The 23,127-nt window shown below is 49.0% G+C and overlaps 1 protein-coding gene across 4 annotated transcripts in view; it reads right to left on the bottom strand.

Moving 5' to 3' along the window:
- The window catches only part of MYO9B (myosin IXB), a 64,611-nt gene that overhangs the window by 14,521 nt on the left and 26,963 nt on the right, over positions 1 to 23,127 (bottom strand). Inside the window, exons 3-22 of one of the 4 annotated variants that reach the window (XM_087816796.1) lie at positions 21,323 to 21,385; positions 20,744 to 20,843; positions 20,385 to 20,485; positions 18,764 to 18,893; positions 18,053 to 18,142; positions 16,456 to 16,572; positions 15,982 to 16,116; positions 13,853 to 13,974; positions 11,866 to 12,007; positions 11,402 to 11,606; positions 10,799 to 10,880; positions 9,632 to 9,721; positions 8,150 to 8,263; positions 6,801 to 6,840; positions 5,723 to 5,845; positions 4,779 to 4,859; positions 3,073 to 3,183; positions 1,647 to 1,769; positions 449 to 598; positions 199 to 365 (exon numbers count right to left, since the gene is read on the bottom strand). In XM_087816796.1, the coding sequence (XP_087672922.1) occupies positions 199 to 365; positions 449 to 598; positions 1,647 to 1,769; positions 3,073 to 3,183; positions 4,779 to 4,859; positions 5,723 to 5,845; positions 6,801 to 6,840; positions 8,150 to 8,263; positions 9,632 to 9,721; positions 10,799 to 10,880; positions 11,402 to 11,606; positions 11,866 to 12,007; positions 13,853 to 13,974; positions 15,982 to 16,116; positions 16,456 to 16,572; positions 18,053 to 18,142; positions 18,764 to 18,893; positions 20,385 to 20,485; positions 20,744 to 20,843; positions 21,323 to 21,385 (2,286 nt within the window). The remainder of the gene's footprint in view (positions 1 to 198; positions 366 to 448; positions 599 to 1,646; positions 1,770 to 3,072; positions 3,184 to 4,778; positions 4,860 to 5,722; positions 5,846 to 6,800; positions 6,841 to 8,149; positions 8,264 to 9,631; positions 9,722 to 10,798; positions 10,881 to 11,401; positions 11,607 to 11,865; positions 12,008 to 13,852; positions 13,975 to 15,981; positions 16,117 to 16,455; positions 16,573 to 18,052; positions 18,143 to 18,763; positions 18,894 to 20,384; positions 20,486 to 20,743; positions 20,844 to 21,322; positions 21,386 to 23,127) is intronic. The other 3 variants (XM_087816797.1, XM_087816798.1, XM_087816799.1) reach the window with 3 other exon arrangements.

Raw genomic sequence — 23,127 nt, 5'->3', positions numbered from 1 at the left:
TAAGCACAACCCACTAGCCCCGGAATGTTTCTCTGGGACTTGTGTACCGAGATGGCTGGATTTCCACCAGTCCCTCCCCAGCCTCCCTGTATTCTGAATGACATTCTGACAGTTCTGTGTGTATCTCAGGCAACTTTAGAGTGAGTGAACTTTCTGGCTTCTGGAACATTCTGGGGAGCAGAGCCCTATTCCGCTCACCTCTTGCGCTGCAGGTGCCCCCGGCAGAGGCTCTGCAGGTGGATGATGCTCTGTCTCTGGCGCCGGTAGGCCGCCCGATGCCGGTAGCCCCTCCACATGGCCTGGAGGTATACGGCGGCTTGTGTCCTCTCCAGAGCCCGTCGAACACGGTAGGACCTCCAGCAGGCCTGAGAGCAGGGCAGGTGTTCAGGGGCCACGTGTGAGCCACCCTGTTCACCTCCCACACCTGGGCCCTTTGGCTATGCGATACCTGGATGGTGATGGCCGCCCGCCTCATCTGTAGGAAGTGCCGGCGTTCCAGCACCATCCGGAACCAGCTCTGCAGGAGCAGGATCTTCCGTACAACTTCTCGGTGCAGTGTTTCCTGCAGGGCCTGCCGCTCTGTCTCCTTCAGGAAAACCTGGGGGGGTGAGCACAGGAGGGGTCAGCAAGGCCCCCAGAACCCCTGAGTCTAGGAGGTTTGCACAGCCACCTTGAGAGTGAGTGCTGACTGACCTGGCCAAGGGGAGTGTTTTTTGAAATGTACTGAGATGCAATCCATGTAACATAAAATTAACCATTTAAAGAATTTAGCAGCATTTAGAACATTCACAATGCTGTGCAACCATCATCTCTATCTAGTCTAGAACATTTCATCACCCAAAAAGGTGATGAAATGTCCCAGTGAGCAGTCACTCCCCATTCCTCCTCCTGTACACCCCGGCAACTACTAATCTGCTTTCTGTCTTTATGGATTCGCTTATTCTAGATATTTCATCTAAACAGAATCACAAACCATGTGTCCTTTTGTGTCTGGCTTCTTTCACTCAGTGTAATGTTTTCAAGGTTCATCCTTGAATCAGGGCTGAGAAATATTCCACTCTGTGGATGAACCACATTTTGTGAACACTTGGGTTGTTTCTATCTTTTGGCGACTGTGACTAATGCTGCTATGAACATGCATGTACAAATATTTGTTTGAATATCTACCTGTTTTTGGTTCTTTTGGGTCAATATCTAGGAGTGGAATTACTGGGTCACATGTGCTGGGGAACCATGAAGGGATTTTTCACATTAGGTGAAGTTGTAACAGGGAGCTGACCTTGGCACTTGTTGGACAAGAAGTAACCAACATACATCCAGAAGTGGGAGATGGTTTCTGGAGGGAAGATGAGTGAAGGAAACCTGCCAGACACTATAATGGTTACTGCCTGGCCCCTGAACACCCTGTGGAATGATGTGATTGTCTGTAGCCTACATGTGAGGAAACTGGAAACAGGGCAGATGCTTGAGCCCCAGGCCCACAGGTGCATCCTTTGCCTTCCAAAAAGAAATAATGTGCTGGGTCCCAAGAAACACAGCAGAGCCCCTTATTTTTCAGTGTATGACCCAGGGCTGTGGGAGGACACTGTGTATGATGGAAGGTGGGTTATAGGTTTGCAGCCACCCCTGGTGGGGGTAACACTGACCTTGGTCTTTCCAATCTGGTAGCTCCTCTTGTCGACGTTCATCTTCTCCAGCAGGGCAGAGATGACCTCCCTGCAGGGCTGGGTGTTCTTGGGCAGTAGCACCTGGAACTGCTCTGTGAAATCCTAGGTGATTTTGGCAGAAAAGAGAATCCGACTAAGTGCTATCAACAAGGGTGGCAATTCCCTCATTAAGCCATTTCCAAAGCCGAAATTTAGTTTAATGTAAACAGTACTGATGGAGCTAAAATCTTGGAGTTTCTGAAATAGTCTAAAACTTAAGACTGTTGCAGACACAGAGCACTGGATCTTTTAGTCAGTTGATGAGTGGCTATCGAGGGCCTGCTTGGTGCTGGCATTGTTGGGGAGAGTGCCCAGGAGATGGGGCCACCCTCAGGGGGCTCACAGTCTACGGTTCATTAGAGAGCTGAACCACAACTGGAGGCACGTGCCTTTTAAGAAAACAATTATGTTAAATTTTAAGAGCTAGTCATTAGTAAAACACACTAGCATTTTCTCCCTTTTCTGTAATTTTGCCTCCCCTATTTATATAAGGTCAGAAAGATATTATTTCCATGCTGTGGCTAAGAAAAGAGAGGCATATAATGATGAAGTCACGTCCTCAAGGCCATGCAGGTAAATTTGAATAGGGACTAGGTGTTGCCACCTCTGGCTTTGGAGCCAGTGCTCACTCAAGCACCACAAAGTTGGTGCCAGCCAGGGTTATGAACCCAGGGTTCTCAACCCGGGCCATGCTGACCCATGGGGACATTTGGTGATGTCTGGAGACATCTTGAGTTGTCACAACTTGGGGGCAGGGGGTGAATGTGCTGCTGGCATTGAGTGGGTGGAGGCCAGGGATGCTGCTCAGTACCCTACAGTGCACAGGATGGCTCTACCATGGAGAATGATCAGCCCTGTGTGTCAGTGGTATCATGACTGAGAAACTGCTCTACAATTTGGTCTCCTCCAATGTGAGGTTACTCATGATCCCTTGTGTTTTGAGAATGCCCAGGAAGCCATCTCTGAGGTCATTACTTCCCTGGGCCTTAGTTTCTGTATCAGGAACATAGGAACCAGGCCCTCTTGCTGCTGGTTGGCAGAATAAAAGAGTTGGGTATAAAGCATCTGTCATAGAAGGTGCTCAATAAAGGGCAGCGCTGCATAGGGATCTGCTTGTGCAAATCCCTCTTCCTGGCTTGTTTTCACACCTCTGCATCATTGAAGGCTTGGCTTGGGCCCAGCCACCTCTTCTGAGGAAACCTGCCCTCCTATGACAGAGAATGATCCAGTGGTGCTGGGTGGATAAACCATGGCATAAAATAACCTGATGGGTTCATGCTCCAGAGCATCATTCTCTCTGGAAGTGGGAGGTGGCTGGCCCTCAGCCCTCCACTGTGTCACAGGCAGCCACATGTGTTCAGCCTACCTGGAATGTGTACTTGGCACTGTACCCTGACCTCCGGATGCGTACAGTCTCCAGCATGCCTGTGTAGCGCAGCTGTTGCAGCACCAGCTCATCGTCGAAGCACAGCTCTTTCTGAAATGGGATGCAATCGATCAGGGCAGGTGCCTGTGGCCAGATGTCCAAGCCTGTAGGCGTTTGGGGACGGGGAGCTGTGGGACAAGGTTCCAGCACACATATAGGGTCTGGCTGGTCTGGAACTGTCCTTAGCATGCAGCTATGGGCACCTAAGGATCTGCCTTTCCCTGCTCAAGGACATGCTTTTTGGAATAAAGAGGTGAGGCCAGCCAGCAGTGGTGCTCAAGGCATTTATTTTTTCTAGAAAACCTGATTATCTGATCTGTACTAATCCCTGTTGTCCAGAAGACAGATGTCACTCCTTACTGCCTAATTCAAGATAATATGCTGTAGAGTTCTTTCCTAAGGCCCAAACCAAACCTGGGCTGAACTTGTACTCTGTGCCAGGTATGAGGGATTCTACAGAGAGAATGCAGTCTGGGAGTGGGGAGCCACGTGCATACGTGAAGGGGTGGATGCTGCTGGGGTCCCTGTGAGAGGTGTCATAGGAGAGGGGACCCTGGACTGAGGCGGAGGGTGGGGGTGAAGGCCCAGAGAAGGAGGGGCTGACAGGGATGTAGGGAGATGCCTGCTGCTATAGAGATGAGGGGAAGGAGGGTCTGGGAATGATATGGTCTCCATGTTAATGGGTGTTATTTTAAGTGGATGGAGGGGAGGGAACAGCATTGGGGACGGGGTTGCCACAACTGGGTGGTGGGGGGGTAGTGCCGCTTTCAGCATCTGGTGGGCTCTACAAGGCCAGAGATGCTGCTTAATACCCTGCAATTCACAGGACAGCTGCCCCACCTCAAAGAACCATCTACTAGCATGGCCCTTGCCCAGAGCAGGTGTTGATGGAGCATTTCCTGGGTTGCCCAAAGTTGAAGTAAGAATCCCTGAGAAGTAGGGCCAGATTCTGTTGCTGCAAGAATGGGGGGCAAAGACCTTTTCTGAGTCACCACTGGGAGAACTGGAAAGCAGGAAGGGAGAGGAGGAGAGGACGGAAGCCATGGCACCTGGCAGGGAGAAGCCAGGCTTGGATGCTAGCAGAGTGTCCCAGGAGCAGGGCAGAGCCAGAGAAACAGGAAGAGTAGAGATAAAGGGTAAGGAAGAAGAGAGCTGCCAGGGTCCTCTGCCCAGGGGTCACTTGTGCCAGGGAGGGAGCCTAGATCCCAAATGGTCCCCAGCAAAGTACCAGTGGACCCCTGGGACAAAATAAGCCAGCATTGAGGGCTGAGTCTGCAGTTAGAGCCCCACCTTTAAAGAAATTTCTGGATGAGCAGCAGGGTCTGGGCTCCTGCTGCATGACCTCAGCCCCTCCCTTCATTGCGTACTCACCACTGTTGGGCTATATCTGAAGAGCACTTGAGACCTGTCCCTCCTTGAGCAAACCTTCTATGGGGCCCCTTCATATTCCAGATGACATCCCTGCTTGTGGTTGTCCTTGCTGCCTCCTGCTGACCCCCACCCCTCACCCCCCACCTCTGGCCATGGCACTCTGTTTATGGTTCCCAGAACTTATATGAACATTTGGTTCCTTGAGGCCTTTCCTGCCCCACCCTCCTTGGCCACCAGACCTCGGCCTTCACTTCCCCGACACAGGAGCTCCTCACCTTCTCAGCGTTGGAGCGGATACAGCGGATAAAGAAGGGCTCTGCCTTTCCCAGCGCCTCCAGGAGCTTGTTAAGGGATGTCTGGGGAAAGAGAAACAAGGTGCTTAGCTGAGGCCCCCTGAGGCATGCATCTCAGTGAGAGGGGATCCAGGATGCCTGCATCACCAGAGGAATCTGGGGTAATGTGGGATATGGGAGATTATAGCTGGACATTCTGACCAGAGGCTGCGCTACCCTGGGGAGACCCTGAGGGAGTTGTGGGGTCCCTGTGGCTGCCATCTTCCTAAGGTCATCCAGCTCTTTGCTTCGGGTAGAAGGTGGGGAGTGGATCAGATAAACTCCTTCTGGGGATTTAAAACAAGTCGCCTCAGAAGGGACTATGTATATAGTGATTTTGGTCTCTGGTCTACTGTTTCCAAAAAGGATTTGTGGGAGCTCCTACATGAGGTAATTGTAAAAAAAGCCAAGGTGGGACAAGAAGACTCAGATTGAGAAAACAGTGAATGAATAAAAAACGTAATGGTGAGGTGCAGCAGCCATTGGACTCTCCCCAAAAGGTATTCCTGATAGCCGGGGGAAAAAGGGAAAACGTGAGCTAAGGACACAGCTCAGTGGTTACATTAACTCACATGCTGACATGTAATTGGTTTTAAACTCGTTCTCAACCAGGGGCAGTTCTGTCTCCCCTGGGGCATTTGGCAGTATCTGGAGACTTTTTGGTTGTGTCACAACTGGAGGATGCTACTGGCATCTGGTGGGTGGAGGCCAGTGATGCTGTTCAACATTCCACAGTACACAGGATGGCCCCCACCTGGGAGAATGACCCAGCCCCAGATGTCAAGCAGTGCCGGTGGGGATGGGGGTGGGGGGAACCTTGGGATGGTGATCAGCTGCCCGTGTTGAGTTTGTTTTGGCTGAGCCAGATAAGCGTCGGGGCCACCCACCTGGAACTGGGCGCTGATGCTTGGGGGCTTCTTCTTCTTGTGCAGGTGCAGCAGTGACTTGGTGGTACGGTCGTGCAGGGTCATACTGATGATGAGCTTCAGGGACTTGGAGTCCAGCAGGTTCTACGACAGACACACAGTGTCTGGCCTGCCCTCCTGAGGTCCCAACAGGCACCAGGAGGCATTCATTCTGGAGCCAGGACAATGCCCCTGGGGGTGGCAGCTCTTAGTATTGGTTTCATGACTGTGCTACTGGAAACTGGGGCACGTGGGCCTGGCGGGACTGAGCCTGGGCTGTGCCTTGTGAATGGCACTGGCACCAGGAAGGCTGATTACAGCCTCTTTTGTGGCCCAGGTGCCCGGAAGGCAAGGGCCATGAGCATAGCCTTCCTTCTGTGCAGCTCAAGAATTGCTGACCCTTACTATTGGCTGATGAGAAGGACTCGCACTGTCCCCTCTGCTAACTAGACTAGAGGCTGCTCTTACTCTTCTACAAACTTCATAATCTGCCCATATGCTGCATGTGGAGATAAGACAGAACACCTGGGTGCATGTTACCCGCAGCCAGTTGCTGGGGTCTTGGCTGCCCCTGCCTGGAGGGGCCACCCTGGTTGAAGGGTCTCCTCTCCCTGGATACTCAGCAGGTTGCATCTCCTAGAGGTGGCTGGTAGCTAAAGACCCGTTATGTGGGGTATGACAGAAGGGTCTGCTGCCTCTGAGTAGCAAAAACTCTGTGGTGCTATTCATGCTCCTGGGCTCCCCATGGACCAGGATGAGCCCACCTCCTTGCTCAGTCCTTCCCCAGTCCACTCTCAGGCTTTTCCTGGGACTTCCCCCATATACCACTTGTGCAAATTCTACTTCTGAGAAACCCAAAGACACCTTCAAATCATCTCAACAGGAGTATTTTTTTTTTTTTTTTGAGAGGGGGAGAGAAGGAGATGAGGGAAAGAGGAAGGAAGGAAGCCAGAGAAGTTAAAAGCCAGCCCCCCATCCCCATTTTCTGGAAAATAACTTGAGCCAGGTGCTCTAGACAGATAAAAGCAAGGCAGCATTAGATGGCGTCGCAGGTGTTTACCTTTGGAATGATCTGCTTTTGTTTGGTACCTTTACTTTTCCTGTCAAAAATATTAAAAATGGTTTTGTGAACAGAAGGAACATGGGGTCTGGATCTGGGTTAGTTCAGCAAGCCACGCCTGGCGGTTAGACGGAGCGAGAGCAGAGAGAATGGAGAGTCGAGAAGCACAAGTGCAACGAGGCCACCGCCACTGCCTCTCCAAGGACCAGGTGGGGCTCTGTGTACACTGGCTTCCCTGGGTGACAGGAGCATCTGGTCTGGGGGCCACCTGGATGTCCAGGGAGCAGGAAAGGGGGGCTGGTAATCTACACAGCAGAACATGCATCTGCACAGTGCCAGCTATGGGGCAGCTGATGGATTTCACAAAATGATGGGGATACCCTGAGTGGAGCTTTGAGGGACACTGCAAGGTTCCAGTGCCTACCAGGTGTCTCAGCTCTATCTGCTACACGTTGGCAAACTTGAAGCAGGCACACAGAATCCCTTCTGGGTCCCCCCACCCTGCAAAACACTGAAATGGGGCCTTGGGAGGAGCGCCCTTTGAACTTATGCTGGCGCAAAGTGAAAAATGAAAGTCGATCTTTTGGCAGAGGAAGGAGGGACAGCCCCCACCAGACACTATGGAAACAAAAGAAAAATTTCTTAAAAAAGTTGCAGCATGGCTCATTTTTAGGACCAGCTGAGGCGGTAGGGCCCCACAGATCTGCACGAAGCATGGCTGTGAGGGTCTACGTGTGTCAGGTTTCATCTTAATTCCCGTGGGGTGGAAAAAAGCCTGATAAAAATGTATTTGGAAACTGGCTGTGTTGTACGTACAAACTGTGCTCTCAGCCAGTCCCAATTGTCTGCCTGGTGCTGTGGACATGAAAATCATCATCCCTGCTTTGTAGACAAAGGCCGGGTGGTGAGCAGGAGGGATTCCGGGTCCAAACCTAGTTTATGGGGCTTCTGGGTCCTTCCTACCACATCACACTGCCGTCCACACAAAGCAAGGATACGAAATCACACGTCCTACTTCCAACAGCTTCTTTCTGAGCTCAGTAGCAAAAGAAGGAAGCAAGACTTGTTCTGCATGTCTGGGGTAGAGACTTAGACCCCGTGGGAGGAGTGCTCCTATGAAGCTGCGCAGGACACCAGCTAGCTGGTGGGGATTTGGGCCACAGCAGACCCTGGGGTGGTGTATTATGAGGGCCATGGAGCTGAGCAACTGCTGATGTAAGAATAGAACCACAAGATAGAGCAAAGTCTTTATAGCAGCTGATTCAGCATTATGGGTCCCGGGAGCAGGGGAGGCAGTCGTTGCACTTGTTGGGGGGGGAGGTGGCACCCGCAGCCTTGGGGGGACTCACAGGATGAAGGTGCGGGGTTTCTGGAGCCGACTGAGGGACTGGAGAAGCCTACGGGGATCCTCACCCTGCCAGGGCAATCCTTTGATGGTCTTGATGATTTGGTCATGCAAATCGCTGAGAGTGAAGGGGTAAAGGGGCACAGTGACAGAAAGGAGACCAAGTTAGAGCAATGGGCCCCCCACCTGGGAGTCCCTGGCACGGTCGGGATTGTCCCCAGGCCACTGGAACCAAAACATGCAGGTGGGGGAGCCTGCTCACTGCTGCCTCTCCCTCTAGCACCAAGAAGGTCAGGGGGAGGTTCAGCCAGGAGTGGCCCCCACCCAAGAGGCTCCCCCTCCTCTGGGGGCGCTGGGGCCACTTCAGGCTCAATGGATATTCCAACATGGTTTCTCATATCATTGAAAGAGGCCTCATATTGAAAAGCCTTCTGGAATCTGTGAAAAGTATCAAGGGAAGGCTGAGAATAGAAGTGGGCTTCTCTGAGGGAAGCAGATTAGTTTCTCTTAATGATTCTGTGGCCACATGCCAGCCTCCTTGTTGCCTTCAAAAGAGGCCTTAGGAAGAATAAGTTGAAATTCACACAGGGGTTCTCAACCAGGGTGATACTGTCCACTGTGTCGTCCCCACTAGGGGACATCTGATTGTCATGAGGGGGAGGAATTGGGGGGTACTACTGGCATCGGGTGGGTGGAGGGCAGGGATGCTGCTCAACCCTCTATGGTACACATGATAGTCCCCAACCCACAGAGTGACCAGCATAGAGCAGAGGGTGGGAAACACTGGCTGAAGGATATCTTAACCCCAAAGAATTCAACCTTAGCTACATTTTGTTCAATGGCTGTGGGTTCAGGTTCAGATCTGAGAGTATGTTCTAGGCCCAAACTCTGGCACTGGTATGTGACAATGAGAATAATTTAGAGGCGAAAACAGAGTGCTCTGAAAAAACATATTTGTGAAGGACGTCTAGATGACAAACGTCTCTGGTAGAACTTTGGAAGTGAGGAAGAACTGACTACAGAATGAAGATGGGAAGTTCTGGATTTTGTTTGTTCTGTTTTTGTTTTAAATTCCTTATTCCAGTTATTTTAAATACATGTTTAAGCTCTGGGCAGTTGGCCTGGAAAGACCCCAACCGGCATCCCCTTGTGTGTTCCATGCACCATGCCCGGCTGGACAGCCTCACTTACCTCTGTTCCCTCGCCCTCCAGGGAGGCACAGAGGGCAAAGACAACAGAGTGGTCAATCCACCTCCACACCCTGAGCAGTCAGTGCAGCGGCCAGGGCTCTGGACAAGGCCTGTGGCTTCCACCTGTTGCCCCCTAACTTGACTAAATATGGTGAGAGCGCCCTCTGCAGGGCCCAGTGCCTGGTGGCTCACCAATCCCCTTGCTCCTGGCCCTGGACGCTGTACTGAGAGCCTCGGGACCAGCTCCTCTGTTGTGCCTCCCTGGTCTTGGGTTCGAAGGCCCTCACTCTACTTACTTCTTGCTTTCATAGAAAGCAAAGATGTCCTCAAAAGCGTTAATATCGAACTCCTCAGAGCCGTCAACTGAGAAATCTAGCATTGAGCAGCTGAAAGGGAGAATCTGTATAAACTAAATGCGCTCCAGGGGTGAGACCCACAGCCCTGGGGCCAGGCCCTGGGGAGACTGACATTGCAGTGACTGCCAGTCAGGGGCCACCTTTCGGTCTTTGCAGAAAAAACAACAAACAAACAAATAAAAAAAATCCTATAAGCAAGTGGGGGGACAGGGTGATTTTTTTCTTATCCCCTTTTGGATGAAGAAGCCAATTTAAAAATGTACTTTTTTAAAAGCAGGAAAACGACACACTATGCTTTCAAATGACAGCCAGTCACTTACCCAGGCGCTAGTTCTGCCTTCACACACACACTTTTATGTACCTCTTAAAGTTATTACAAATGGCACAAAATAAAATAACATTTTGATGTTCAAAAATTTAGTGACTTTCTCCTTGGGGATTTGTGTCTTGAGAAAAAAGTCAGGGACTTGGTGGCCCCAGAGCCTTGGCACATGCTGCCCCCATTGCTAGCATATCTGCCTGCCTTATCTGGCTCAACAGGTCCCTCCTCTGGCGTTGTCACTGCCTCAGTCATCTGTCTGATGTGGCCTTTTTCACCCCACCTTCCTGGGAGCACATGTCTGATCATTTTTACACTTAGTACAAACTGGGGTATGTGAAGAGCCTTTGGTCATTCCTAAGTGGCCACAAAATACCCATAATCTCATGTGCAACAAGGAGGTATCAGCGTTTCTGACTGTGAATGAAGTAAGTATCTTAGTAGATCTGCTTTCAGGACACCAGGGCCAGGCTGAGGGAGGAAGTGCTTTTAAATCAAGCCTGTTGCTTGGAGGGCACCACCAGTGACTCCTTGGCACCACCCACCAACTGCCACAACCCAACCATGAAAAGGATCCTTTGTAAACTGAGCTACCCCAAATGTTCCTAAAGCAGATGGCCTGGGTGCAGAAAAGTAGCAGCCAGGTGCTGTTTGCTTCTGGGTCTTTTTGGTTCAAGCACTTGCTGGGTAAGGTCAACCCCAACCTGGGTTCAGGGTGTGGGGTTTCTGGTACCGTTTTAATGCTGCTGCCTACCAGCTTCCATTGGACAAATCAAGGTCTTGCTCACCGGTACAGCTTTTCCGAGGGGGTGATGGCTCCTCTCTGTAGCTCTCCGAGGTGACTTCGGGCACCAGGGCTGCCCAGACCTGCTGGGGACACAAATAAGATGGAGTTGGGGACATGGGATTGCCTAGAGCTGGAAGGCCTTTGTCTTTTCTAGGAGGCTGTGGTCCTGATTTGAACCTATCTTTATAAAACAACCTGATACTCAAATGTGGGCAGAGTAGGGAACTGTGAAGTGTCTGATCCCCAAACAGCAAACATTTATTCCTATTTTTCTAAAGGCCTTAATCTTTTGGTCCTCCTGTTAATCAATGCCCTTTGTAAAATGGAGTCCCATGGCTGGTGTCTGGAGCCCAGTGATCCTAAGAGAGCCACTTAACAATTCTGGGCCCCAGGTTGTCACAGAAAACAGGATATGCCTTCCTGCCTTGTGAAGGTGATGATGTTAAATGATACGCCTTGTAGAGTTTCTGTTTGGGATGATGAAAGAGCTCTGGAACTAGGTGAGGGTTGCACATTGTGATGTGCTAAATGCCACTAAAAGGTGCACTTCAAAATGGGCTCTGAGTGTACCCCTTTTGAAGGTGACATGGAACCCCCCTCATACCTGCAGCCTTCTCAGCCCTCTCGGCTCGCAGGCGTCCGGCCTCCCGGAGCACGGCCATGGCGCGGATGGCGGCCCGGAGCATGGCCCAGCGGAACACTGCCACTGGGTCCATGCCGATGAGCTCCCGCACATAGGAGCTATCACTGCCCCGCAGAAGTGCCACAATGTCTGGCCGCATGTAGTCCATGTTCTTTTCCCGGAAGTCCTGGCGGGGAAAAAGGCAGGCAGTCACTCATAGGTGCTAGGACGGGAAGGGCTGGTGAGGGTTTGGGGACCCATTGTAACAGAGAGTGGTTTCTGCCCATGCAGTTGGGGATTCTGGAATTGGGGACTGGGTCTGAGCACCCTGCTACTTTGCCCAAAATGACTGATCTAAAGGGGATGGACTAAGTAAGCACCAGAGAGAAAAGGCCTCCAGGTCACCCACGTGATCCATTTCCCACCTCCTGGTCCCCGACTCGTACCTTAATCTGATATTTAACCTTCCCTGCGAAGTGTTGAATGATGAATGCTGGCTCCATGATGGGGGTGCCAAGGAAGTACCTGTTGTCCTCGTGCTGCTGTTTGAACTTGGCCAGCAGAGTCTGGCTCGTGGCATGGGGGAAGCTGGGAAGAAGATTTGAAATTGTTAGCTGCAAGAACAGTGGCCAATCACCTGCTCTGCATGACAGGTTGCAGGTCCTCTCCACTAAAGTGGGCAGGCAGGCAGGTGCTTGGGCTGCTCTGAGTGTTAAGGCTGAGGGCCAGGAACCTATTGCCTGGTATGAAGGGACCACGGGAGAAAGGATGCATTCAGGGCTATGGAGTGAGCTCAGAGTGGCAGAGCAGTAAGACTGGGACTTGGACCTGCTCCTAGGGGCAGCTCCTAGGAATGATCCCAGGATAGGGTAACTCTGGCCCCAGATTCACCTATACCTGGATGCTGTGTCTTGGAGGGGGTCTTGCCTGGGCTCCCATTAGTGGGAAGGGAGTAGGGACAGAATAAAGCACCCACTGTACCTGGCTATTTCTGCCTCCCAGGAAAGATATGCTACGACTGGCTTTGGCATGCCCTGCCTGTGTCCACCTAGCCTTGCTGCAAACACACAGTACAACATGCCTTTGAATCCCCTGCTTAATGGGTAGGGGCGGGGGGTGTCAAAGGGGAAAATCCTATAGCTACAAAGCACATCATTTCCAGGGCTGGGGAAAGGATATGGAAAGCGAGGGACCCGTACATATAGTTGTCTGGATAAATATTTTAATACACTATTTTAGAAAATACAAATCAATGTAAAAAGAAATCCCTGAAAAACCAAAATGGGCAGATTTTAAACAAAGACAGATCTGACCCTGCTGGGCCTGGTCTTGTCCCCCCCACATGCAGGTCTGAGAATCTCCTAGGAGTGATGCTTTAGCTAGCCCTTCCTAGCACCCTGCCCTTGCTCTTATCTGAAGGTTTTCTCTTTGGATTACAGTGTGAATGAATGTGTCTGTCCCCATCCTGGATGGGGACTTGGTGTGAGGCAGGAGGTGAGCCTAATTGTTCCAGCCCCACAGAGGCCTCAGCAGCACACAAGGGCCCAATAAAGAGGTGTTAATAAAAAGACATGTCCTGGTACCTGGAAGCTATGAATGTGACCTTATTTGGAAATAGGGTCTTTGTAGGTGAAGTTGAATTAAAATGAGGTCATGAGGGTGGGCACTAATCCAATATGACTACAGTCTTTATAAGAAAAAGAGATGAGACACTGACAGACAGAAGAGGTAGTGATGTGATCACAGAGGCAGAAATTGGGGCAATGCAGCCAAAAGCCAAGGATATCTGGTGCTGCTAGAAGCTGGAAAGAGGCAGGAAGGATTTGCCCCTAGAGCCTTTGGTGGGAGTGCGGCCCTGCCAACACCATTATTTCAGCCCATTGATACTGATTTTGGACTTCTGGCCTTTAGAACCACGAGAGAATAAATTTCTGTTGCTTTAAGCCACCCCCTTTGTGGTCATTTATTACAGCAGCTGCAGGAAACTAATTCAGTAAGTAAATTTTAGTGACTGCTATTTCAGTGACTGCAGCTGGGTGACCAAGCATGAGGCACCTTATAAATATTTCTTCCAGCCTTCACTGCATCCTATGGACAAGGGGTGCCAGGCTCTGCAGAGAGTAGGCATCTGGGCCCTCGATTCCACATGCTGCCCTTTGCAAGGATGCACCAACCCAGTTCCTAGTTTCTAGATTCAGGTCGCACAACCTTTCCCAAGAACTCCCTGGTGGGCGTGTTTCAGAGTTGTTATTGCACGTGTTAATATTTCCATGGTGAATGGTATATGCATTCTGAAAATGTGAGGTCAAGATTTGTGGCCAAATGAGTATGATGAACTCAGAAGTTCTTGGGATGTTTGGATTTGGGGTAAAGCTCTGGGGACTGCAGAACTAGATTAAGGGTTTGTGGACACACTGGGACATCGACACTCACTTGCTCTCTTCATCCAGCAGATAGAAGAGACCAGTGGGCTTCTTGCTGATCAGATGGATACAGCCGACATTGTCCGTGTAGTCAATATTGTGCCATGAAATCCCTTCACTCTGGTACTCCTCCTGCAGGGTTTGGGTGGGGTATCCAATAAGTTCATTATTTCATGGCTTTGTTAATTTTCACATAGCACGTTACATATGAGCATGTTATACAGGGATGGGCAAAAGTAGGTTTACAGCTGTGAGTACACTGTGCCATTGAGTTAATAAAGCTATTTAATAATCATAATCTGCATGTCTTTTTCCACATGAACAAGTGTAAACCTACTTTTGCCCACTCCTGTATTTATGTATGCATGTACATATCTATATATAGATGTGTAAGTAACAGAATACGTATTATTATACCTGTAGAAGTACATTAGTAACTATATAAGGTTATTACATAAGTTAATAATTAGCAACATGAACAGAATGCACATTTTCAAACATCTATCATAGCAAGGTGCTTAACATCACACTTAAAGTCACTTTGGAGTCAGCAAACTTTCTTTGCAAAGAGCCAGACTGTAAATACGTTAGCTGCAGGAGTTAGATCTTATCTGTCACAATTACTCAGTTTTGCAGCTGTAGCTTGAAGCAGCCAGGGATGGTGTGTAAATAAATGGGTGTGTCCATGTAGAAATAAAGCTTTATTTATAAAAACAGGCAGTGGGGCTGGACTTGACCCCTGGGCTCCTGCTCTGGAATTGCAATGTCTATAATAGCTATATAATGTAAGTGACCTATGTAACTTCAAATTTACTTAGAGTCACATTTTAAAATGTAGAAAGAGCCCTAGTCAGTTAGGCTCAGTGGTTATAGAGTGCTGGCTCACGGACTGAAGGGTCCCGGGTTTGATTCTGGCCAAGGGCATGTACCTAGGCTGCAGGCTCAATTCCTGAGTGCCAAAGGCAACCAATCTATGTGTCTCACATCGATGTCCCCCCTGCCCCTTTTGCTCTGTCTGAAAACCAATGGAAAAAATATCGAGTGAGGATTCAAATAAAAAAAAAAAAAGCAAAAAAAGCCCTGGCCGGTGTGGCTCCGTGGTTAGAGCGTCAGCCCCCCCCCCCACACACACAGAAGGGTTGTGGGTTTGATTCCTAGTCAAGGGCATGAACCTGGGTTGCAGGATTGATTGATCCCCAGCCTGGTTCAGAGCAAGTGCAGGAGGCAACCAATCGATGTGTCTCTGACATCGATGTTTCTCTCTCTCTGTCTCCTTTTGTCTCCCCTTCTCCCTCCCTCCCTTCCACTCTCTCTAAAAAAGCAATGGAAAAAATATCCTTGGGTGAGGATTAACAAAAACAAACAAACAAAAAACATAAAAAGAAATAGGTGGCCCAGTCGGCAAGGCTCACTGGTTGAGTATCGACCTATGATCCAGGAGCTCGCAGTCTGATTCCCGGTCAGGGCACATGCCCGGGTAGCGGGCTCCATCCCTAGTGGTGGAGGGGCGTGCAGGAGGCAGCCAGTCAATGACTCTCTCTCATCATTGATGTTTCTCTCTCTTTCTCCCTCTCCCTTCCTCTCTCTGAAATCAAATCAATAAAAATAGATTAAAAAAAAAATGGGTGAAGATAACTTTAACAATATACTTAATTTAACCTTATATATCCAAATCTTTGCGGTTCACTGTGTATTTTGCTCTTCCCACACAACTCAATTTGGACAGACAAACAGCCAGAAAGCATAAATAGTAAAATCAACTAAATAACTTCATCAGTTTTCCTTGTCAGAATTATCAATGTGAAGGGTAATATGTGGGTAAAGATGGCTGAGTATTTAATATTGAAAAGACGTATATGGTTTATAAATATCGTTGGCCTTATAAGGCAACTCCATTTCTCTTCCATTAAAGAACTTTCACTTTTGAGCAGAGAAAAGGTGCAAAATTCACCTGTGGCCGAAAACATCCCTGACAGTTTGCCTCATTCCAGGCTGGGCAGAATTTTCCCTGGACTTTCCCTTTTTGCAGAGAAAAATTCTGGGGCAGGTTTGATGACAAACCAGGCCCCTAGGGAGATCCCGGTTCTAGCACATCCTGTCCTCCCTTGGGCTGGATGGGTGACAATGGCACTTCCTTACCTGCTCTAGTTTGAAAATGTGCTGGTTGAAGTAATACTGGAGCTGCTCATTTGCATAGTTGATGCAGAACTGTTCAAAACTGTTCCTTTCGAAGTCCTCAAACCCAAAGATGTCAAGGACCCCTATGGATAAGCACTAGGGAAACAGAGAAAACAGTTGTCACTGGTGGGTCCTCCCTTGGGAGCACCTGTTCTGTCATGTCGCGAGGGCCCTGTGCTTGGCTGAATGCTCTGCTGTTGCTGCCTCGGAACCTGTAATATTTGAACAAGGAGCCCGTGTTTTCATTTTGCGCTGGGCCCCGAGAACTGCATCCTGTCCTGTTCCCTGGGCTTGGAGGAACTGGCTTCTTGCCTAACACTGGCTATAGCCACCTTGGCTCCTGATGTCAGAGGCCATCCACCTGTGTGGCAGCAAGGGCACAACCTTTCCCAGCGCAGCCTGGCTGGGTGGTGGGGTGGGGGGTGGGGCACTCACCGAGACAGACTCTTCCATGTCTTTCTTATTGAGGAGGGCATGGTTAATGCGCAGCACAATCCAGTCGAACAGGGCACTATACAGAGACTTGGCCATGGAGTCTCGGGCAGTGATGGCCTATGGGCATAGAGGGAGGAATTATACCCTCAGCAAGGTGGGCCCCGCATGCACCACCCTAAGGTCAACTAACCCATTGGTTGCCTCCCGCAGGTGAACAACTGGGGCTGAGGATAGATCAATCTTGCAACCTAGGTACGTTCCCTTCACCGGGAATCGAATCTGTGACCCTGCAGTGTGCAGGCTGATGCTCTAACCACTGAGAAACCTGGCCAGGGTAAGGCAGTGATTTTAAACAGCCAGCTCATCCAACATTCCTCTTATCACTTTGCATGCCATCCTGTCAGCTTGGACACTCTTGCACACTGAAGCATGATCCAAAAGGCCTTGACCCAGCAGCCTGTGGTTCAGCCAAGTCTTTCTCACGTACCAGCTCACTCCTCAGAGCTACCGGGGACTGATAAGGTTGGAAAACAGGCTCAGGAGAACTCTGGGCCTACCAGCATGGGAAACTAGCTAGAAGGCCCAGTTGGTTCAAAGCCAGGCCCCTTGCTGTTCTGGGAGCATCGAGGGGCCAACATTGTAAAAGCAGTAATGACTTTAACAATTTTTTTAAGGCCTTATGGAGGTCTAATTTACATACAAGAAATTCCATATATTTATGTGCTCAGACCTAAATTGTAACATATTTGGCTGCAATCAAAATCTAGAACACCCCTCTGGTTTTGTCTTTCTGGGAAGCCACAGAAATGGAGCCTGGAGAATCTCAGCCTAGCATCTTTCACATGGTGCCTGTGAGGTAGCTGCACAGCTGGGGTCTCAGGGATCTTGGATACTGCAGGGCACCTTTGCCTCTGGGGGCTCAGACTGTTCATGCTATCTGTCTGAGATGCCCAAACAGCTTCTCCCACCAGCAAAAAAATCCCTCCTGTGGCTAGGTGCTTTCCTGTGACCAAGCTGCAAGCTGAGGTCACACTGCTCTTGACATGTAAAAAAGCAAGAAAAACACACCATAAACACCCAGGTTGGGGCAAAGGCCAGAGAGAGGCACCTTATCAATATTTAGAGACCCACATAATGGTTGTAAAGGTCATGCTCTAGCTCTGGGATCTGCAAAGTTTTTCTGCAAAAGGCCAGAGAGCCCCCATTCTAGGCTTTCGGGCAGATAGGGCCTCTGTTGCAACTATTTGGCTCTGCTGTAGCAGGAAAGCAGCATGTAAATGAATGGGCATGGCTGCAGGCCAATAAAACTTTATTTACAAAAGCAGGTAGTGGGCCAGATTTGGCTGCAGGTCTCACTGCTTCTGCTGGTGAGAACCAGCATGCCCACAAAGCAGCTAAGAACACAGAGGTGAACACATGGGGCCCAAGTTCTGACTCTTAGGATGCAGTTTGCTGTTTAAGCTGGTTTGTGCTGAGCCTAAGTTAATGTGAGAATCAGAGGCACCACAAGGGTTCTCCTCTGTCACTTTGACAGGAAAAAGATCACACCCATGCTACCTGTTTCCAAAGGACCTTGAAAGCCCAGGGCAGTGCTCACCTCACTGAGACTGTAGGGAAGGATGAGCTTGTCGTTGGCAGTCACTGTTTTTCTTTTGGTCAGAACCTCCACCAAGATTTCTCGCTTCACCTGTTTCAAGGTCAAGGAGGGAGATAAAGGGAGGGTGGGGGTGAAGAACTTGTCCAGTGGGTTCTCATGTTATTGAGACAAGGCCTGAAGCATGAGGAAGATCAGAGGACCCCCAGGGGCGGTGCCAGGAAGTGGGCTCAAAGACTGAGGGCAGGGCTTCTCAGCCTCAGCACCACTGACATATGAGGCTGCATTACTCCTTGCTGTGGGGTGGCCATCCTATGCATTATATGATGTCAAGCAGCATCTGTGGCCTTCCCCCACTAGATGCTAGTAGTCCCCTAAGTTGTGACAAACAAAAATGTGTCCAGACATTGTCCCTCGGGTTGAGAGTCAGAGGACATGGGGATGGCAGGTCCGATGAGAAAATGACCTCACTGATCAAACTATGGTTTTAAAGAGCCTTTTGCATGAGGAGCTGAGGTGGGAGGTGTCCCTGCCCAGGAGGGAGTCCCTCAGAAATGAGGAAGCGACTTTGCAGAGATGGTGGTGAGGAAGAGGCACAGGCCCCAGTTTACAGAAGCACAGCCAATGCAGGAAGTTCTGGGTCCTCTGAGGCCACAGGCCCTGAGCTGACCCAGCACTGTCCTACGGTGGCCGAGAACAGAGAGTAAGTAGTACCTTCAGAAGCTGTGACAGCGTGTCCAGCACCTCGGGGGGCCCGACCTCCAGGCCTTCATCTCGGCCTGTGGCTCTCTTCTTGTATGTGACATTGCCCAGATACAGGATGGCTGAGAGGACAGAAAAAATCCTGGGAGAGAAAAGGAGGTTCGATTGGGGTGGTTTCCACAATTGTGAGATGATAGAAGGGTCCAGTCAACTGGGCTAAATTTGAAACAAATTCTAGTCAGAACACATGAAGTTTGAAAAACATTGAATCCCTTTGTTGGGGACTCTCTCTGTGCAATGCGACTCAATAGACAGATATTTCTATTTTTCTTTGTAAGGGGGGGCTAAAAAATATTTTTATGGAGGCATAATGCGCACATGCAAAAACTATACAATTCCCAAGTGTAGAGATGAATTGTCACAAAAGGTACAGATCCCTGTTAATTAGCACTCAGACTAGGGAATATAACATGCCAGGCCATGGAACCATCCAGCCCCACAGGGAAACTTTTGTCCTGACATCTAACATCATCCATGAACTTGATGTCCAGGAAATCATCTTATGTACTTGTATCTGGCCTGTCACTGAAAACTGTGATGTGGGGGTATGATGCATGTTACTGCATGTAGTCTTGGTTTGTTCCCTCTCAATGTTACAGACCAGCACGTCTCAGCCTTGGCACTGCTGGCACCTGGGGCCAGATTATTCTTTGCTGGGGGTGGAGGGTGTCCTGGGCACTGTGTGATGTTGAGCAGCAGCATCCCACACTCATGCAGTGTCACAACCAAAAATGTCTCCAGACAAGGCCCTCCTGAGGACAGAATCGGCATCTCCAGTGACAACCGCTACTGTGTGTAGAGTAGTCCAGGAGTTGGCAAACTTGGGCTGGTTTTTGTATGGCCCCTGAGCTAAGTTTTTGGTTCAGTTTTTAAATGGTTGTTAAAAAGCAAAGTACAATGCAGAGAAGAACATGTAACAGAGACTGTCTGGCTCACAAAGCTGAATATATTTACTATCTGGCCCGCCCCAGAATGTTTGGATAGATTGACATTTGTTTATTTATGTAATCTCCTGTTGGTAGGCATTTTGGGGGGGGTCCCAGGCTTTGGGGCTGTTACAAAGGAGGTTGTTGTGTGCATCTGTGTGCGTGTCCTTGGGTGAGCAAATGTATGTGTTTCGTTGTGTACACACAGCTGTAGTAGAAAACAGCCAAATGGTTTTCCAAAGTGGCTGGCCCAATTTGCACCACCCCCAGCAGTGTGAGGGTGTTCTTGCTGGATATTCTGGCAGGTGTGGAGAGTACCCTGTGTGGTTTTCAAACATTAAAAACCCTTTTAATGGTGTAAAATACACATTATATAAAATGAACCATCTTAACCATTTGTAAGTGTACAGTTCCATAGTGTTAAGTACGTTAAACACGGTTGGGTAAAAGCCCCTGTGGTTTTAATTGGCATCTCCCGATGACTAATGATAAGAGTCCCTTTCCATGTGCTTATCATCACTGGCTATCTTCCTTAGTGGTGTGTCAGTCAGATTTTGATGGGGTGTCAGTCACATCTGAGAGAGTGACCAATAAGATCTGGGAAAGCCCATGCGGGAGACAGCGGGATGGCCAGCCAGCCTACTTACTGTTTTTTGGTGGCGGGGAGGAAGCCCACCATCTCCATGGCCTGCTTGAGTCTTTCAAAATCATGCTTTAGGTCTTCTCCATCTTCGATCTTCAAGTTATGCTAAAAAACAAGTCAGCGACACTGGGTATTTCTGGGTCAGAGAGTGTGGCGTGTGGGAATGATTTTGGCTAGAACTGATGGGGCAGGGCCCAGGACATGGGGAATGAATGGGCTCCTTTATGCTGCCTCCTCTGGGCCTCCTTAGAGCCAGTTTGGGGGCTGGAGAGGGCCAAGGCAGACGGCCTCTGACCTCCTCGAGGAGTGTAAACAGCCCACAGGGAACAGAGGCAGTGATTGTGGCTAGGGCTCAGTGTTTACCTGGTTGAGGTAGAAATAATCTTCAGGCTGTTTGAGCTGAAATTCTTGTCGCTCTTCCTCGCTGACGCCAAGTAACAAATAATAAAACACGTGGTAGTTTCTGCAGGTCAAAATTAGGGGAAAAAAGTCATTTTTGGAGGCGAAGCAACAGTTACTTTTCAAACCACTACTAATATTACTTTGGAGACCACACCAGGGAGGAAAAAGCACCTCAAATATATACCAATTTAAGACAATAAGTGGGTTCTTAATACGTTAAAAAAAAAACCTCCCAAAACATGAGCTTCTCCAGTGAGATTTCTCGAGGGTGAGGTGGGGTGGGTAGGCATACGTCTCCCTCACAGGGCAATCAGAGATGTATCTAATCTAACCACATGGGTAAAAGCCCTAGGGAGGTACAAAAAGAAGCACAAAAGGTGACTTAGGAGGTATGAGCACAAGGCTTGGGGCCACTCAGCAGGCCCGCTCCATGGGGAGTTGTGTCATGGCCTCCTGGGAGAGTTCCCTGATCCCAGGATGTCTGCTTCTCTCCTCTGTAGGGAACAGATGCAGATGCTCAGGGAGGAGATTTCTTCCTACCTCTCATCCTTCTCCTGAGAGACCAGGCGAGACTTTTCAAGCAGGTATTTTTCAACGACAGCTCTGTCATTAAAGGAAAAAGAGTAAAACATTCCATTTTAATAGTTTCCTTAAAGAACTAGAATAATTTGTTACCCATGATAAAGCCAGCTCCGCATTAAGTTCCTTAAGCACAAAATATATACAGGCATGTAAATATAATCACCCAGAATGTTGTAAATCATCCTAAATGTCACAAATACCACCCTAAATGTTGTAAATACAATCAACCTAAATGTTGCAAATACAATAACCCTAAATGTTGCCTTAACCTATCACTTCCATCTATAAAAATAAGGAACTTGGGCTGGCCACTTCTGTCCCCCAGACCAGATGCACAGAAGCCTGGTGGTATCCTGTGGGACCCGCCTCCAAGGAGGCAGGAACTAGAGTGATTGCATGTGATCTTGAATGTTATACGAAGGTTTCCCCTGCTCCCACCATCTCCCCAGCAATGAAATGTTTCTCCAATTGATAGTCTAAATAGAATAAATTCATTTTTCTTTTAACATATTAACATATTCAATTATGTTAATTAAATATGTTAATTATTCATGAACATATTCAATAGCTTTATTGAATAACCGGTACATAAAGTGTGCAATAAGTTTTGACTAGGTCCTCTCATAATCCTTATCTTTATTTATTTTTAATATGTTTGTTTCTTTTTTAAAATTATTCATTTCAGAGAGAGGATGGGAGAGGGAGAGAAATAGAAACATCAATGATGAGTCATCGATGTGCTGCCTCCTGCACGCCCCCTACTGGGGATTGAGCCCAAAACCTGGGCATGTGCCCTGACCAGGAATCTAATTGTAACCTCCTGGTTCATGGGTTGATGCTCATCCACTGAGCCACACCGGCTGGGCTATTTATTTTTAATCTTCACCCAAGGATATGTTTTTATTGATTTTTTTTTTTTTAGAGAGGAGAGTGAGAAAGAGACATCAGTAAGAGAGAAACATCGATCGGGGCCTCCCCTATGTGCCTGCAATCTAGGTATGTGCCCTGACCAAGAATCGAACCCATAACCTATTGGTGCATGGGATGATGCTCCAACCAACTCAGCCACCTAGCCAGCGCCCATATAATTTTTTAAACAGCTTTATTAATAGTAACTGATGCATAATAAAGTGTGAGATCTGATGAGTTGTGACAGATGCAAACACCCATGAAACCCACCACCATGATCAAGATAGTGAACACATCCACCACCTGGAAAAATTTCCTTGGTACCTGTATATTTCTCCCCACTCCCCACCCTCAAGCAGCCACTGATCCCCCACTTTAGATTCATTTGGATTTTCTAGAATTTTAAAGAAATAGAATCATTCAGTATGTATACTGTGTCCCCACTTTCACTCAGCCCAATGATTCTGAGGTTGACCACACTGTAGCATTCCTATTTATGGCTGAATAATATTTTACATATGTGGGCACACCACATTTTGTTCATCCATTCACCAGTTGATGGACATCTGATGGATGGGTCCATCAGGCTATGTGGATGTTGTGGCAGGGACCGGGCACCTCTATACCACACTATCAACACTAAGAGCAGTGACGGCAAACGTTCCAGGCACTGTTTCATAGGATTTGACACCCTGAATCCTCCCATCCCTTCGAGGTGGGCACTACGGATCCTGTTAATGAATGAGGTACTAAAACTGGAGAGGCCACATGCTGCTGGGGACTCCACAGGAGGGAGGTGGCCCAGTAGGGAACTGAGCCTGGCATGGGCCTGCTGCCTCCATACCAACTGGGGT

This window comes from Miniopterus natalensis, chromosome 4 (assembly GCF_054644295.1).
Source record: "Miniopterus natalensis isolate mMinNat1 chromosome 4, mMinNat1.hap1, whole genome shotgun sequence".
Classification (NCBI taxonomy): domain Eukaryota; kingdom Metazoa; phylum Chordata; class Mammalia; order Chiroptera; family Miniopteridae; genus Miniopterus; species Miniopterus natalensis.
The sequence above is the reverse complement of the archived record's forward strand: the minus strand, read 5'-3'. Positions and strand labels throughout refer to the sequence as shown.